Source organism: Macaca nemestrina, chromosome 2 (assembly GCF_043159975.1).
Source record: "Macaca nemestrina isolate mMacNem1 chromosome 2, mMacNem.hap1, whole genome shotgun sequence".
Classification (NCBI taxonomy): domain Eukaryota; kingdom Metazoa; phylum Chordata; class Mammalia; order Primates; family Cercopithecidae; genus Macaca; species Macaca nemestrina.
Genome location: NC_092126.1, coordinates 161,988,786 through 162,002,106, shown reverse-complemented (window position 1 = coordinate 162,002,106; position 13,321 = coordinate 161,988,786). Strand labels below are relative to the sequence as shown.

At 38.0% G+C, this 13,321-nt stretch overlaps 2 protein-coding genes across 4 annotated transcripts in view; one reads left to right on the top strand and one right to left on the bottom strand.

Annotated features, from left to right (window-relative positions):
• LOC105470299 (IQ motif containing B1) overlaps positions 1 to 12,300 on the bottom strand; it is a 74,388-nt gene extending 62,088 nt beyond the window's left edge. The window contains exons 1-5 of the mRNA XM_011722140.2: positions 12,169 to 12,300; positions 11,592 to 11,682; positions 6,017 to 6,128; positions 5,626 to 5,788; positions 3,265 to 3,394 (exon numbers count right to left, since the gene is read on the bottom strand). Of these exons, the coding sequence (XP_011720442.1) occupies positions 3,265 to 3,394; positions 5,626 to 5,788; positions 6,017 to 6,116 (393 nt within the window). The 5' untranslated portion in view covers positions 6,117 to 6,128; positions 11,592 to 11,682; positions 12,169 to 12,300. The remainder of the gene's footprint in view (positions 1 to 3,264; positions 3,395 to 5,625; positions 5,789 to 6,016; positions 6,129 to 11,591; positions 11,683 to 12,168) is intronic.
• Positions 12,301 to 12,395: 95 nt separating this feature from the next.
• LOC105470298 (ELL associated factor 2) overlaps positions 12,396 to 13,321 on the top strand; it is a 56,834-nt gene continuing 55,908 nt past the window's right edge. The window contains exon 1 of one of the 3 annotated variants that reach the window (XM_071092357.1): positions 12,396 to 12,595. In XM_071092357.1, coding sequence (XP_070948458.1) covers positions 12,487 to 12,595 — 109 coding nt within the window. In that variant the 5' untranslated portion in view covers positions 12,396 to 12,486. The remainder of the gene's footprint in view (positions 12,596 to 13,321) is intronic. The other 2 variants (XM_011722138.3, XM_011722137.3) reach the window with 2 other exon arrangements.

Genomic DNA, 13,321 nt, shown 5'->3' with positions numbered 1-13,321 from the left:
TCTCCATAGAAAGGCTAAAACCAAAACTCCACAGGAACAATTGACCTGCCAGAATTTAATTGCTCTCAAGTCTTCAGAGAAAGATATGAATTTCTATAATGTGTCATTCACGGTGTCCACTATAAAACAAAAAATTAATAGACGTGAAGAAGCAGAAAAATTTGACCCAGTATTAAGAGAAAAAACAGGTATTAAAAGACTCTCAAATGATCCAGGTATTGGATTTATAAACAATAACTTAAAACTAACTATAATAAGTATGGTAAACAATCTATAAGAGAAGCAAATAAAAATCATAGAACAATACAATGTATGAAATGAAAAATTCACTAGGTAGGATTATTAGCACATTAGACACTGCAGAAGATAGGGTCAATGTACTTGAAAACGGGCCAATAGAAATTATCGAAACTGAAGTAAACAACAACAACAAAATGATGAAGACAGCCTCAATAACCAGAAATCCCAGAGGGAAGGTAGAGAGAATAGGACAGAAAAAGTATTTGAAAAAATATTAGCTGAAAATTTTCTTAATATGAATACAATAACTCAGATACATGAGGCTCAGGACCTCCAAGCAAGATAGACATCAGGAAATCTACAATAAGGTTAATCAAAGTAAAATTGCAGAAAATAAAACAAAATAAACCAAACAAAGAGAATATCTTAAAGAAGCCAAAGATAAAAATATGCAATATGGATAGGAGAATGACAACAAGAATGAAGGCTGAATTTACATCAGAAACACAAGATGCCACAGACAATGGAAAAAAAATCTTTAAAGTGCAAAAAGGGGGAAAAACTGATGAAGTAGAATTATACTCATGCAACAGAAATATTCCTCAAAAGTGAAGGCATCATGAAGACATTTTCAGATAACCAAAAAGCTGAGAGATTTCATTACCAGCAGAATTGCACTGTTCCACTGTGCAAAAGATATGCTAAAGGAGGCTGTCAGGCTTAAAGGAAATGATACCAAATGAAAATTCAGATCTGTTTAAAGGAATAAAGACAACCAGACATAGTAGATATAAAAAATCATTTTTCTTTCATTTCTTTAAATTATTGAAAAGTCAATACACTATTTAAAGTAAAAAATAACACATGGTGGATTTTATAATATATGTAAAAGTAAAATATATGACAAAATAGTACAAAAGATGGAAAGTGGGAACAAACTTTTTAAAAATAGCATAATGGTAGAATTAAACCCAACCATACCACAACTTAGATTAAATGCAAGTAAATGATACCATTTAAAACAACAGCTTGTCAGACTAGACGAAAAAGCAAGACCTGACAATATGCTATTTAAAATAGACTCACTTTAAGTATAAGATGGAGATTAAAAAGTAAAGGATTGAGAAATGATGTACAATAGTCTCCTCCTTATCCATGGAAGACATGTTCCAAGACCCCCAGTGGATGCCTGAAAGTGTGGATAGTACTGAACCCTATATATACTTTTTTTTTTTAATCCGAAAACTGAGACCGGTTACTAAGTGACCAACCAGCAGGTAGCCTATACAGTGCTGATACGCTGGTCATAGGGTGCTTCACATCCCGGGAAGGACACTATGAGATTTCATCATGCTATGCAGAGCACCATGCCATTTAAAATTTAACTGTTTATTTATGGAATCCTCCATTTAATATTTTTGAACCACTATTGGCCATGGGTAACTGAAACCATGAAAGGTTACAGAAAGTGTATCACGTAAACACTAATTATAAGAAAACTGGAGTGGCAATATTCGTAATAATAAACAAAATAGACTTCAAGATAAGGTGTATTACCAGAGATAAAGAAGATCATTTCATGTGACCTGAGTCCATGAGTAAGGTTAAAAAAAAAAAAAATTTCATAATGATAATAGATTTCATTCATCCAGAAGATATAATATTCCTAAATGTGTATGTATCTAATCACAGAGTTTTGTAATACATGAAGCAAAACCATATGGAACTAAAGACAAAATTAGACAAATCCACAATCATAGTTGGAAATTTTAGTACCCTTGTTCACTAAAAAGTAGAAATGCAGACAAGAAAAAAAAAAGAGAATTTAGAAGACTTCAACAACTCTACTAACCAAATTGACCTAATTAATATTTATAGAACATTACACACAACTGCAGAGTTCACATTTGGGTATACAAGTAATCCTAGCTTTTGCATGGCACCATATTAAATAAAACCTGTGCATATTAAAACCTTTGCATGGTTCTGATATGAACAAGTTTCAGTTAAGATGGAACTGTGCAAAGCAAAGTTTTCTTTCTCTTTTTTTTTTTTTTTCAGATGGAGTTTTGCTCTCGTTGCCCAAGGGGAGTGCAATGGCACAATCTTGGCTCACTGCAACCTCCGCCTCCTGGGTTCAAGTGATCCTCCTGCCTCAGCCTCCCAAGTAGCTGGGATTATAGTTATGTGCCACCATGCCCGGCTAATTTTGTATTTTTAGTAGAGCCAGGGTTTCTCCATGTGGGTCAGGCTGGTCTCAAACTCCCGACCTTAGGAGATCTGCCCACCTTGGCCTCCCAAACTGCTGGGATTACAGGCGTGAGCCACCACGCCCGGCCCACAAAAGTTTATTTTAACAGAATATTCACAAAGATAAACCATATGGGGAGGGCCATAAAACAAGTCTGAAAAAATTCCAAAGGATTGAAATGGTATAGAGAATGTTATATGGCCAAAACGTAATTAAATTAGAAATTGATAACAATAAAGTATCTAGTAGATCTTCAAATATTTGGAAATTAAGCAATACACTTCTAAATCCCTGGATCAAAAAAACAGCATATGTATAGCATCTAGCATAATGCAGTCAAGAAATACTTGAAAAGACCCCTACGTTTGGGTTGAATATTTTGATTGGAGAAGATATGAGAGATCAAATAGGAAGTTCACCTTTATTCTTCACTACTGGAGCTACTCAGAAAGGCCCTAGCCCTAGAGAACATACTTTCCTCTACTGTTAATTTAAGTAAAAAGTATGTTTAGAAAGATGTTATGGAAATAACTGTGTATGGGTGCTGCCCAACAAGTAAAGTAGCAAGGCGGATCCTTCAAAAAATCAAACGGCATGCTTCATTAAAAATTTTTCAAACACAGAGATGATTTTTGGAAGGTTGTAACTTTAAAAATGTTTACATCCACTACTTTAATTGTTCTTTCAGCCAAATATTGCACATTTGAAAAATAACAGAACAGCTTCTCAAGAATTAAACTGATTTAGCTACAAAACACGGAATAAACACGTACCTTAGCTGCATTGATAAAACATGTTTGTAATTGTCTACCCAAAAATAGAAAATTTTCTGCAGCTGATGGAAGCAATTCATTGTAAAATTCCTCTGCATCTTCTCCTGGCTCCAAGCCCACACAGCAATGGCTGAAATAAGAGCACAAGTTTGTGTTAATTAGAAGTTTACATAGAATGCTCAAGCTTCTAGAGACACTGTGCCTTATTGAGAATTTTTAGTATGCTTCTTTTATTGCCAAGCCAATAAAGAATTTTTGTCGAAAAATTAACAACTTCCTAGAAAAGTAAACAGTGGTATGGACCATGCAGATACTTAGGTCTGGGATTTATATATCCTAAAAACCTACACATCAGCTCATTCAGGAAATAAAAGACACATGGCTCACAATAAAGAGAAGCTAAGTTTTTGGTGAATTGGTTATGATCATTCTCAAAGCTATAGGATACCTTGAGAGTTTAATTTATGAAAGGCATTTGTGTTAACTAATACATTTTAGACATCCAATAGCTGAAAAATGCCCAGGTAGGATTTGTTTGCAAGGGATACATAAGCAAACCAAACACTAATTTCATACCAATTTTACCTTCCAATATATCTACTTTTTGCAAAATATTCACTTGCATATTCCTTATATCAGAAGGACAAACAGCAAAACCTAACTCTAGTAGGAACACTTTACAATATACATTAGAGGAGAGAAAGTCACTTAACATGTCAGAAATCTCAATAATAAAAGGTTTTTCTGTAAACTAACATTCAAAAGAGCCTCAAACTCAAGAATGGTCTCTATGTGTGTTCTCTAATGAACAAAAACTGCTGTTTGAGCCTTTTCAACAAAATGCATGGACACTAATAAGCAATAACAACTATGTATTGAGCATGTTAAAAATCTAAGTAATCAATGGCAGACTGGATAAAGAAAACGGTATATTTCTTTGGGGTGGTACATATACACCATGGAATATTATGCAGCCATAAAAAAGAACAACATCATGTCCTTTGCAGCAACATGGATGGAGCTGAAGGCCATTAACCTAAGTGAACTAACACAGAAATAGAAAGCCAAACACTGCATATTCTCACTTATAAGTGAGAACAAACACTGAGTATGCAATTTACTTATAAAACAAACCTCCACATGTACCCCTGAACCTAAAATAAAAGTTAAAAAAAAAAACTAAGTGGCTAACATTTACATGTATCATTTTTGTTTGTTTGTTTATTTGCACCTGGGTTCCTAAAGTTAATGGGCTAATGCTTACATGTATCAGCTTTTCTTTTCTCTTTGGTTCCTAAAGTTAATTACTTAAGAGTATCTATTTTGACTGAAAGGCTTAACAAATGAAATTATGTTTGTGCATTCACAAACATGGGAATTTCTTAAGTCTTGAATTCTACCCATGAGCCTGGCTTAATTGATATCATCATAAACTAGCATATCTAATCAAACAAAAACATAAGTCTTTATTTACTTAAGAAAATCAATCTTGAAAATTAAAGTATGAAAAAGAACATTATATACATTTTTTTAACTATTCTTTGTAACTGTATACTTTAAATTTGGCTTTTACCAAGTAACACAGTAGGATTAAGCGGCTTAGAAATCTAGCATCCAAGACAAACCCTTCCAGTGGGAATAGTTTACTAAACCCAAATGGCTTATTTAGGAAAAACAAAAAAAGAAGGCTAGGATCCAGTTAGTAAACACATCCTTTCAGTTACTTAATCAGGAAGTAGTTTAGGCACTAAGAACATCTGGTTTATTTTACTATCTCCTTTTAAAAAATGTTTATTTCTCTTCTATTGATTTCTAGCATGGCAGTAGATCAGGAAATTCTACTTCTAAATTTTATTGACAGTATTTGGGTTGCTTAATGAAACATACAGTTGATAGCTAAATTGATGTAGTGAAATGAATGTTTCTTTATCGGTTCTCCTATAGTACTTGCTTGCATACTTTCATTTTAGCACTGATTTCATTCTGCTTTGTATCATATACTTACATGACTGTCACCCAATCTCTATTTTAAGTTTCTCAGGTACAGAGCCAGTGCCTTAATTTCTTCACTTCTTTAAAAATTCCTTAGTCAATAAAGAGTATGTTAGGCACTTGGAATTCAGTGGTGAGAAAAAAAATGATCACCATCTTCATTAAGCTTGTGGAGGAAAATTTTAGACAGTCAAACAATCTGAAGTAAAATTATGAATAACAACATATAATATGAAGGAAAAGTACAACCAAAACCTACAACAGGAGGTTGCCAATGTTTGTTAGGCAGATAAATAAAAAGCAAACGTTGAAAATCAGAATCAACTACTACATCCCTCAAGAACAAGCTGACTTACTGCTTCATTTTACCTTAATATCTGTGTAAGCTGGGAAATTGTAGTCCAACCACCCTGGATTCGAGAACAATCTTGACTGAGGACCAAGAGGCAATATTGAATGAGATCATAACAATATATATCTTGTTTGATTTTCTTCAACTCTGAGCTTCCTAAAGGTGTGATGTTTATTATTTCTAAGGCAAAAGGAAATAAGATATATTTAATTTTGCTTAATACACCCAGGAGCTATTTGTATTTTTATATGTTGAATAATCACTAAAAATATATTAGAAGGAAAAATTACTGTTCTATTATAGTGTTAAGATTTCTCTGAACAAATTTAAAAGAAATGTTAAAATTGTACCAATGATGGAACTGTTTTTCACTTAAAATGATATCTAATCACAAAAAGATTTTCTTACCTTTTAACTTCAACAGTATAACAGGGACATTCTGCTCAGGGCTTTTTGCAACTTCAGCAGCTATAGATAAGATCCTTGGGTCTGTACCTGTTGGCTTCATTTCTCATATTACCTATATTTTAACAGAACAAGAGAATAGAGGTCAAAAAGCCGTAAAATGTTCACTACCTAAATAATGTTTGAAATATAATTTCAATATAAATAAAAACAGCTTTTCTTGCCTTGTTTGAGAAGCAGAATATAGATTTTTTCATTTCTTCCTTATAGAAAACTGGTTTTTCTAACCAGTGTAAAAGAGCTCAAGATTCCTATACCTCACATGTAACAGCTATAGCAGGTATTGTTTATTGTGTACTCACTAACAGGAACTGTGATAGGAGCTTCACATTCTCTGTCTAATCTGCACAATAATTCTAGGATAGGAATTAACTTCCTTTAATTGTGCAAGAAAAACTGCAAAAAAGAGCTAACATGACAGGCCTAAGACTACTATCCTTTCAAAGGTGTGCTTACAAGGTTGGCCCTTGACTAGCATCTAGAACTTGGATTTCAGGAGGGTTTCTACCATTCTTTGATAAGAGTGGCTCCCTGTGCCTAAAACTGTTTATAAAAAATAATGTGGTTCATGCTGAATACCTGCTTTCCTTCCAGGAGTCTTAGAATTCTGGTATATGCCAGCCAAGAGTACCTATATAAAGGGTGCCTATGTGGCCATCCTCCAATAAAAATTCTGATCACTGAGAGTCTAGTTGAGCTTCCCTGGTAGACAATGCTTCAAACATGTTGTCACAGCTGGCTGCTGGAGGAATTAAGCATATCCTACGTAACTCCACTGGGAGAGAACTCAGAAGCTTGTACCTGATTTCCTCTGGATTTCACCCAATATGCTTTTTCCCTTTGCTGATTTTGCTTTATTTCCCTTCACTGTAATAAATCATAGCTGTAAGTACACTATATTCTGAGTCCTGTGAGCCCTCCTAGTGAAGCACTGACCTTCAACACACTAATGCTCAGAAATGTTACATAAATATAAGATAATCAGTGATTGCTTCTAAATAGTATAGTGAATAAGGCCAAGTGCAGTGGCTCACGCCTGTAATCCCAGCACTTTGGGAGGCCAAGGCGGGTGAATCACTTGCAGTCAGGAATTCAAGACCAGCCTGGCCAACACAGTGAAACCCCATCTCTATTAAGAATACAAAAATCAGGTGGGCATGGTGGTGCGTGCCTGTAATCCCAGTTACTCGGGAGGCTGAGGCAGGATAGTTTGAACCCAGGAGGCAGAGGATGCAGTGACTGGAGATCACATCACTGCACTCCAGCCTGAGCGACATAGCTAGACTCTGTCTCAAAATAATAATAATAAAAAATAAATAAATAGTATATTGAATAAAATCAATTCTCCTAACATTAAAAAACAAGGTCCACATCCTAACTGTTGCTAAAACTTTCTCTATGTAAAAAAGTTTAAGGCAGGAGAATCACTTGAGAATAGGTGTTTGAGACTAGCCTGGTCAACAAAGCAAGACTCTGTCTCTAAAAAAAAAGTTTTAAAGCATTTGAAGCTCCAAGATATCCTCACATAATAAAAGTGTATTTCCTTATTTATAATAAAGCTAACATGTATCAAGTGTTTAATATAAGCTAAGCACTGTGTTAATATACTATATACTGTCTTATCTAATCCTCACAACAGGGCTATGAAGTAGAGCCTGTGATCATTTGATCATTTCCAAACGTACATATATACATATACATATATATGTTTTTGTCCACAGTTCCTAGCTCATAACTCCCATAGCCTTTGTTATAATATTGTTATGTTAGGGTGCTTTAGCCTCAGAAAACAGAATCTATCTCTGACTTTCTCCTCTCCTCCTTTCACCTGCTCCTTCTCTCCAAAGCAGAACTCTAATCATCCCTGCCTTTCTTTGACCTATCTTGTCTAGTTGTAGGTCATAAGACCCCTGTTTCAGAATGGGTCTTGCCCTGTATCCTGGAAGGAGTGCTGCATAGAGAAGCCAAGAAGAATCTGAGCAGCCAGGCCTTGCTGGGTCTCCCACTCAGTCTATTAGTATTAGATCATATCTTTTTTTGTCCAGTCACATTTCCAAAATGATTGTCCCACACTTCAGTCATGCCTATCCAATGAAATCTCCATAAAAGGCTCAAGAGGATGGGGTACAAAGAACTTCTGGATAGCTGAACATATGGAAGTTCCTGGAGGAACCTCCCGGATATCACACCCAGGGAGGACATGGAAACTCTGTGCCCCTTCCCATACTTCACAGTATGCATCTCTGTATTTGTATCCTAATATCTTTTTTTTTTTTTTTTTTTTTTTGAGACAGGATCTCACTCCTGTTGCCCAGGCTGGAGGGCAATGGTACAATTATGGCTTACTGCAGCCTTGACTTCTCGGGTTCAGGTGATTCTCCCACCTCAGCCTCAGTCCCAGTAGCTAGGATTATAAGTGCAAGCCATGATGCTCCGCTAATTTTTTGTATTTTTAGTAGAGACAGAGTTTCTCCATGTTGCCCAGGGTCTCTGTAATATCTTTATAATAAACTGGAAAACATGTTTCCCTCAGTTATGTGAGCTCCCTGAGCAAATTAATACACCCCAAGGAGGGGGTGGTAGGATTCCCCATGTATAGCTGGTCAGTCAGAAGCATAGGTAAAACAACCCAGGGCTTGCGACTAGCATCAGAAGTGGGGGCCACTCTTGCGGGACTAAGCCCTAAACCTGAGGGATCTGACCCTATCTCCAAGTAGACAGTGTCAGAACTGAATTAGATGATACCCAGCTTGTGTCTGTTGCAGAATTGATTGCTTGCTTGTTAGTGGGAGAAATCTCCACACATTTGGTCACAGAAGTCTTTTGTGTTGTCATGATGTGAGAGCAAAAACTGTTTTTCCATTCATATATCTCTTATTAGGTACAATATAAATCATTAAAAGACAGGTTTGCTGAAAATACTTTAAAGAAAGCCCAGTGCAACTCCTGGCACATAGTAATCACAAAACTTTCAAAGAGAGTGCATATAGTTATCTCATTCTTTCCAAATGGCTGCATTATGCTACATTTCCTTTTCAAGAATGCAGCAAAATATATCTAAACATCACCTCTACTGGAGATCACTCAAGCCATATGCTATTACAAGCAACACTGCAATGAATATACACATTATCCTTTATATTTTTGCCAATCTGTTACATGATAATTGGTATGATTGTGTTTTAATTTGTATTTCTTTGATTATTAGGGAGGTCAGCCACATTTCACGTTCACTGGCCATTATTTATGTATTTTCTATTCATATCCTTTGAGTATATTTCTATTGGTTTGTCTTACTTTTTTGCAGAAGCTTTTCATACATGGATAGGAATCTTTTCTCTTTTATATTGGTTATAAAATTTTCTTCTTGGTTGTCATTTATTTTTTTAAATTTGACTATGGGGTCTTTACCATAATTTTACAATTTTTTTTTTTTTTTTTTTTTTTTTTTTTTTGAGAAAGTCTCACTCTGTTTACCCTGGCTGCAGTGCAGTGGTGCAATCTCAGCTCACTGCATCCTCCACCTTCTGGGTTCAAGTGATTGTCATGCCTCAGCCTCCCGAGTAGCTGGGATTACAGGCATGTGCCATCGTGCCCAGCTAATTTTTGTATTTTTAGTAGAGATGGGGTTTCACCATATTGGCCAGGCTGGTCTTGAACTCCTGACCTCAAGTGGTCTGCCCACTTCGGCCTCCCAAAGTGCTGGGATTACAGGCATGAGCCACAGCGTCCAGCCTTTTTTACAATTTTTTACATACTGAAATATAACAATCTTTTCCTTTATGGCGTCTGTCTTTTGTGTCATGTTTAGAACGGTCCTCTTTAACCCAAGAGGTAAAAAACATTCTCCAAATCTTCATGTTTTTTTGGTTTTGTTTTCCTTACATATCTTCGAAAGTAAGGTATTTTTGTGAATGGTGTCAATAAGAATCTGAATTTCTAATGTTAAAGTTATTGATGGATTAAAAAATGCACATAACAGTCCTAAACTCATAAGGTAACTAGTTATGAATAGACAACAAAAACAATCTGAAATGTCACATTTTCATGCACTAAGTATACATACACATACGCAGGGTATCTTTTTGGACTCTACTTAGTTTCTAGTAATTTAATCTGTTTGTCTATTCTTAAGCTAGTACAACATAGTTCATTTTAACATATGTTTGGATAAAATTCACCTCAGAAGGTAAGCTTCATGAGGGCAACCTACCTATCCCTTAGAGATGATTAAATGAGTTAATACATGAAAGCAACTGGAACAATTCCTGGCACATAATAAGAGTTCTCCAAATGGTTATTATTAAAGCCCAGCTCTACCATCATACTACATTTAAGACTATCTTTGGTGGCTGCTTGGTTCACAACTATATTGTGATCTTTGGTTCACAACTATATTCCCAGTGGCTAGACTAGTCCCTGGCATGTAGCATGATTTACTAAATACCTGTTGAAAGAATGAGTAAATGCACAAACCTCAGGCATTCTGAGCCTCAATTTCTTGACTTTCTGTTTTTCTTTTGTTACAATACAGAAAGCTCAGATTTATGGTTGGAAGCCTCTCTAAAGTAAAACAGACTCAAAACAGTTTGTGCCCTCCTGGCTACCATAATAAAACATCACTAAATCATTACTGTCATCAACAAACATGTGTAGAGCAGTATGGTAGATGTAGGGGACACAAAGATTCCACACAAGACATACTCTCTGCTATTGTGGTGGTTGGGAAAGAAAAGTATGTATATGTACGTGTGTACACACACACACATATTTAAAAATATACTTAAGAATATCAGATATATGATAAATGCTAAATAGATGACACAGATAAGAATACAGGCCATAAAGTCAGAGGACTGGGCTTCTCTGATCCACTTTTCTTGCTGTAAACAACATAGCAATTCCTACCTCCTAGAATGATTCTATTTAGAAGAGAAGGCAGCCACCAAGACGGTCTTAAAATGTAGCATTAAGTGTAGAGCTGGACCTTAAATAATAACCATTTGGAGACCTCTTGTTATGCTCCAGGAATTGTTCTAATTGCTTTCATGTATTAACTCATTCAACCATTCCAACAACTCTAAGGAACGGGTACTATTATTTTTTCCCCAATTTGAACAATGAGCATACTTAAACTCTGGAGAATGTAATTAGCTGGCACAAAGTCACACTGTTAAGTATAAAGCAGGGGTTCAAACTGGAGCCACCATCTGGCTTAAAGCATTTAACTACGATATGAAACAGCTTCGGCACACCTTCAAAGGGTAGGATTTACACAGACAGGTTGAAGGAGACATAGTCACCTACCCAAAAATCAATTGACAAATGCGACTAAGGCAGAAAGTGAGGGAGTGCAGTTGGACTGCATAATTCCCCTGAAAAACCACCTGTTATGGAAACCATCCGTAAACTTTCTCTTGAGTGTTTCTCCTATAATTTAACACTTCTCCCATCTTTACATTAAATTCATGAAATTTGACACAAAGGGACAATTATTTATCTATTTTAATGGTACTACCCTGTTGCCAGGCCACTGGGGCCGGCCCAGCCTCTTGATTCTTCTGGAATCACTTCTCCCTCGCCGCGCCTGTTACTGCCTCCACGGATCACTGTGAGGAAAATAAATGAAAAGGAAATTCAGTGCGATCCGGTTGCGGCTGATCCTAAATGTCTGCAGTTCCTGTCTCCTAATCCTCTTTTTCCTCCCCACTACACATCCCCTTCTCCAGTCCTAAGACCACAAGAAACTTCCTCTGATACAAAAAGGTCAGAAAACGATTACTGAGGTAACAGCGTCGCTTCAAGTCCAAGGACCGAGATTCTGGGGCCGCGGGGCCCCTTTGCTCATGATTCTAGACCCGGCTTTCGCGCTACCAGGCCTTGGACAAGACACTAGGCCCTGTGCCCGGACACTGCACCTCCCCAGGCCTCAGTTTCCACACCAGATCTCTACAGAGTGGGCGTGAGGGCAGGCCAATTCTCCCGTTAAGAGCTCTCACACGCCGGCTGACTTCGTCCAGAAGCCTGGGGTCCTGGCCTCCCGGTAGGCGCCCTGGGGCCCTCTCCCTCCCCAGCCACCACCTCAGATAAGTTACCTCATCCTCGCTTCGCGTTCTTCCACAAAAGAACCCGGCTCCCACGCCGCACCACAGCGCCGCGGCCTTCCCGGGACAGCCTGCGTGGCGACGCGGGAAGGGGCCTGGAGGCGGGACCAGGGGCCTCGGAGTCAAGGGGCGGAGCGCCCTTTGCCAATAAGCCAATCAGAACGTGAGATGCTCCCGGTGGGGCGGTGCGCGTCGGGCGCGGGGTGGAGTCTGTGGTGACTTGGCTGGCGGGATCAAGTGCAGCTGCTTCAGGCTGAGGTGGCAGATAGTGAGCACCGGCGGCGGAGTTAAAGTCAGAGCAGGAGAGTAATGATGAACAGCGCAGCGGGATTCTCAAACCTAGACCGTCGCGAGCGGGTTCTCAAGTTAGGGGAGAGTTTCGAGAAGCAGCCGCGCTGCGCCTTCCACACTGTGCGCTGTGAGTGAGGACCGCCCAGGGATAGAGGGGGAGCCTCCCGGGATGGGGGTGAAGAGGCATAAACTCCTCTGGGTTTTGTTCCCACAGTCCGCCTTACATTGTTGGAGACTACGGGGCGGGGAGTGGGGGAGGCAGCGCGATCCTCTACCCTACTCGGAGTCTTAGGGGGTCGGTGGAAGGAATCGGAGTAGAGCAAATGTGGGTAAACCCTGGACAGAGAGCGTTGAGACCAACAGACAGGAAGGGAAAGTGTGAAAAAAGTCTGTAGAGGTGACTGTGGAGACAGACGTGACAGGTGGATGATGCAAGGGTGGACACGAAGATAATAAGGTGACAAATGGGAAAGGACTAAGGACCGAATGCGGGGGAAGTTGAATGCCTTGAGGCTGGTGGGGCAATATCCTCTCTTTTCTTCACTTTTTCTCACCTCTGGCAGATGAGGGTTATTTGGTGTGTTCTTTGCAAAGGGAGAAATTCTCAACCACCCCAATGATCTATATATCTCTTTAGACCCCAGATTTCACTCAGTTATCAAATACTGATTATCAAAGTATTCGAGGGTGTGTTATTAATTTCTTTATTTGGAAGATGCTTACCTCCCTATGATTTCTATCATTTGGTTTTCTTTGTGTCCTCTGGAACTAGTTTTAATAAATTATTCTCTTTTATGTTGTTGGAGCAGAAAAAGGAGCTCTTTTGCTTTAACAGTTGGATGATATAGATTCC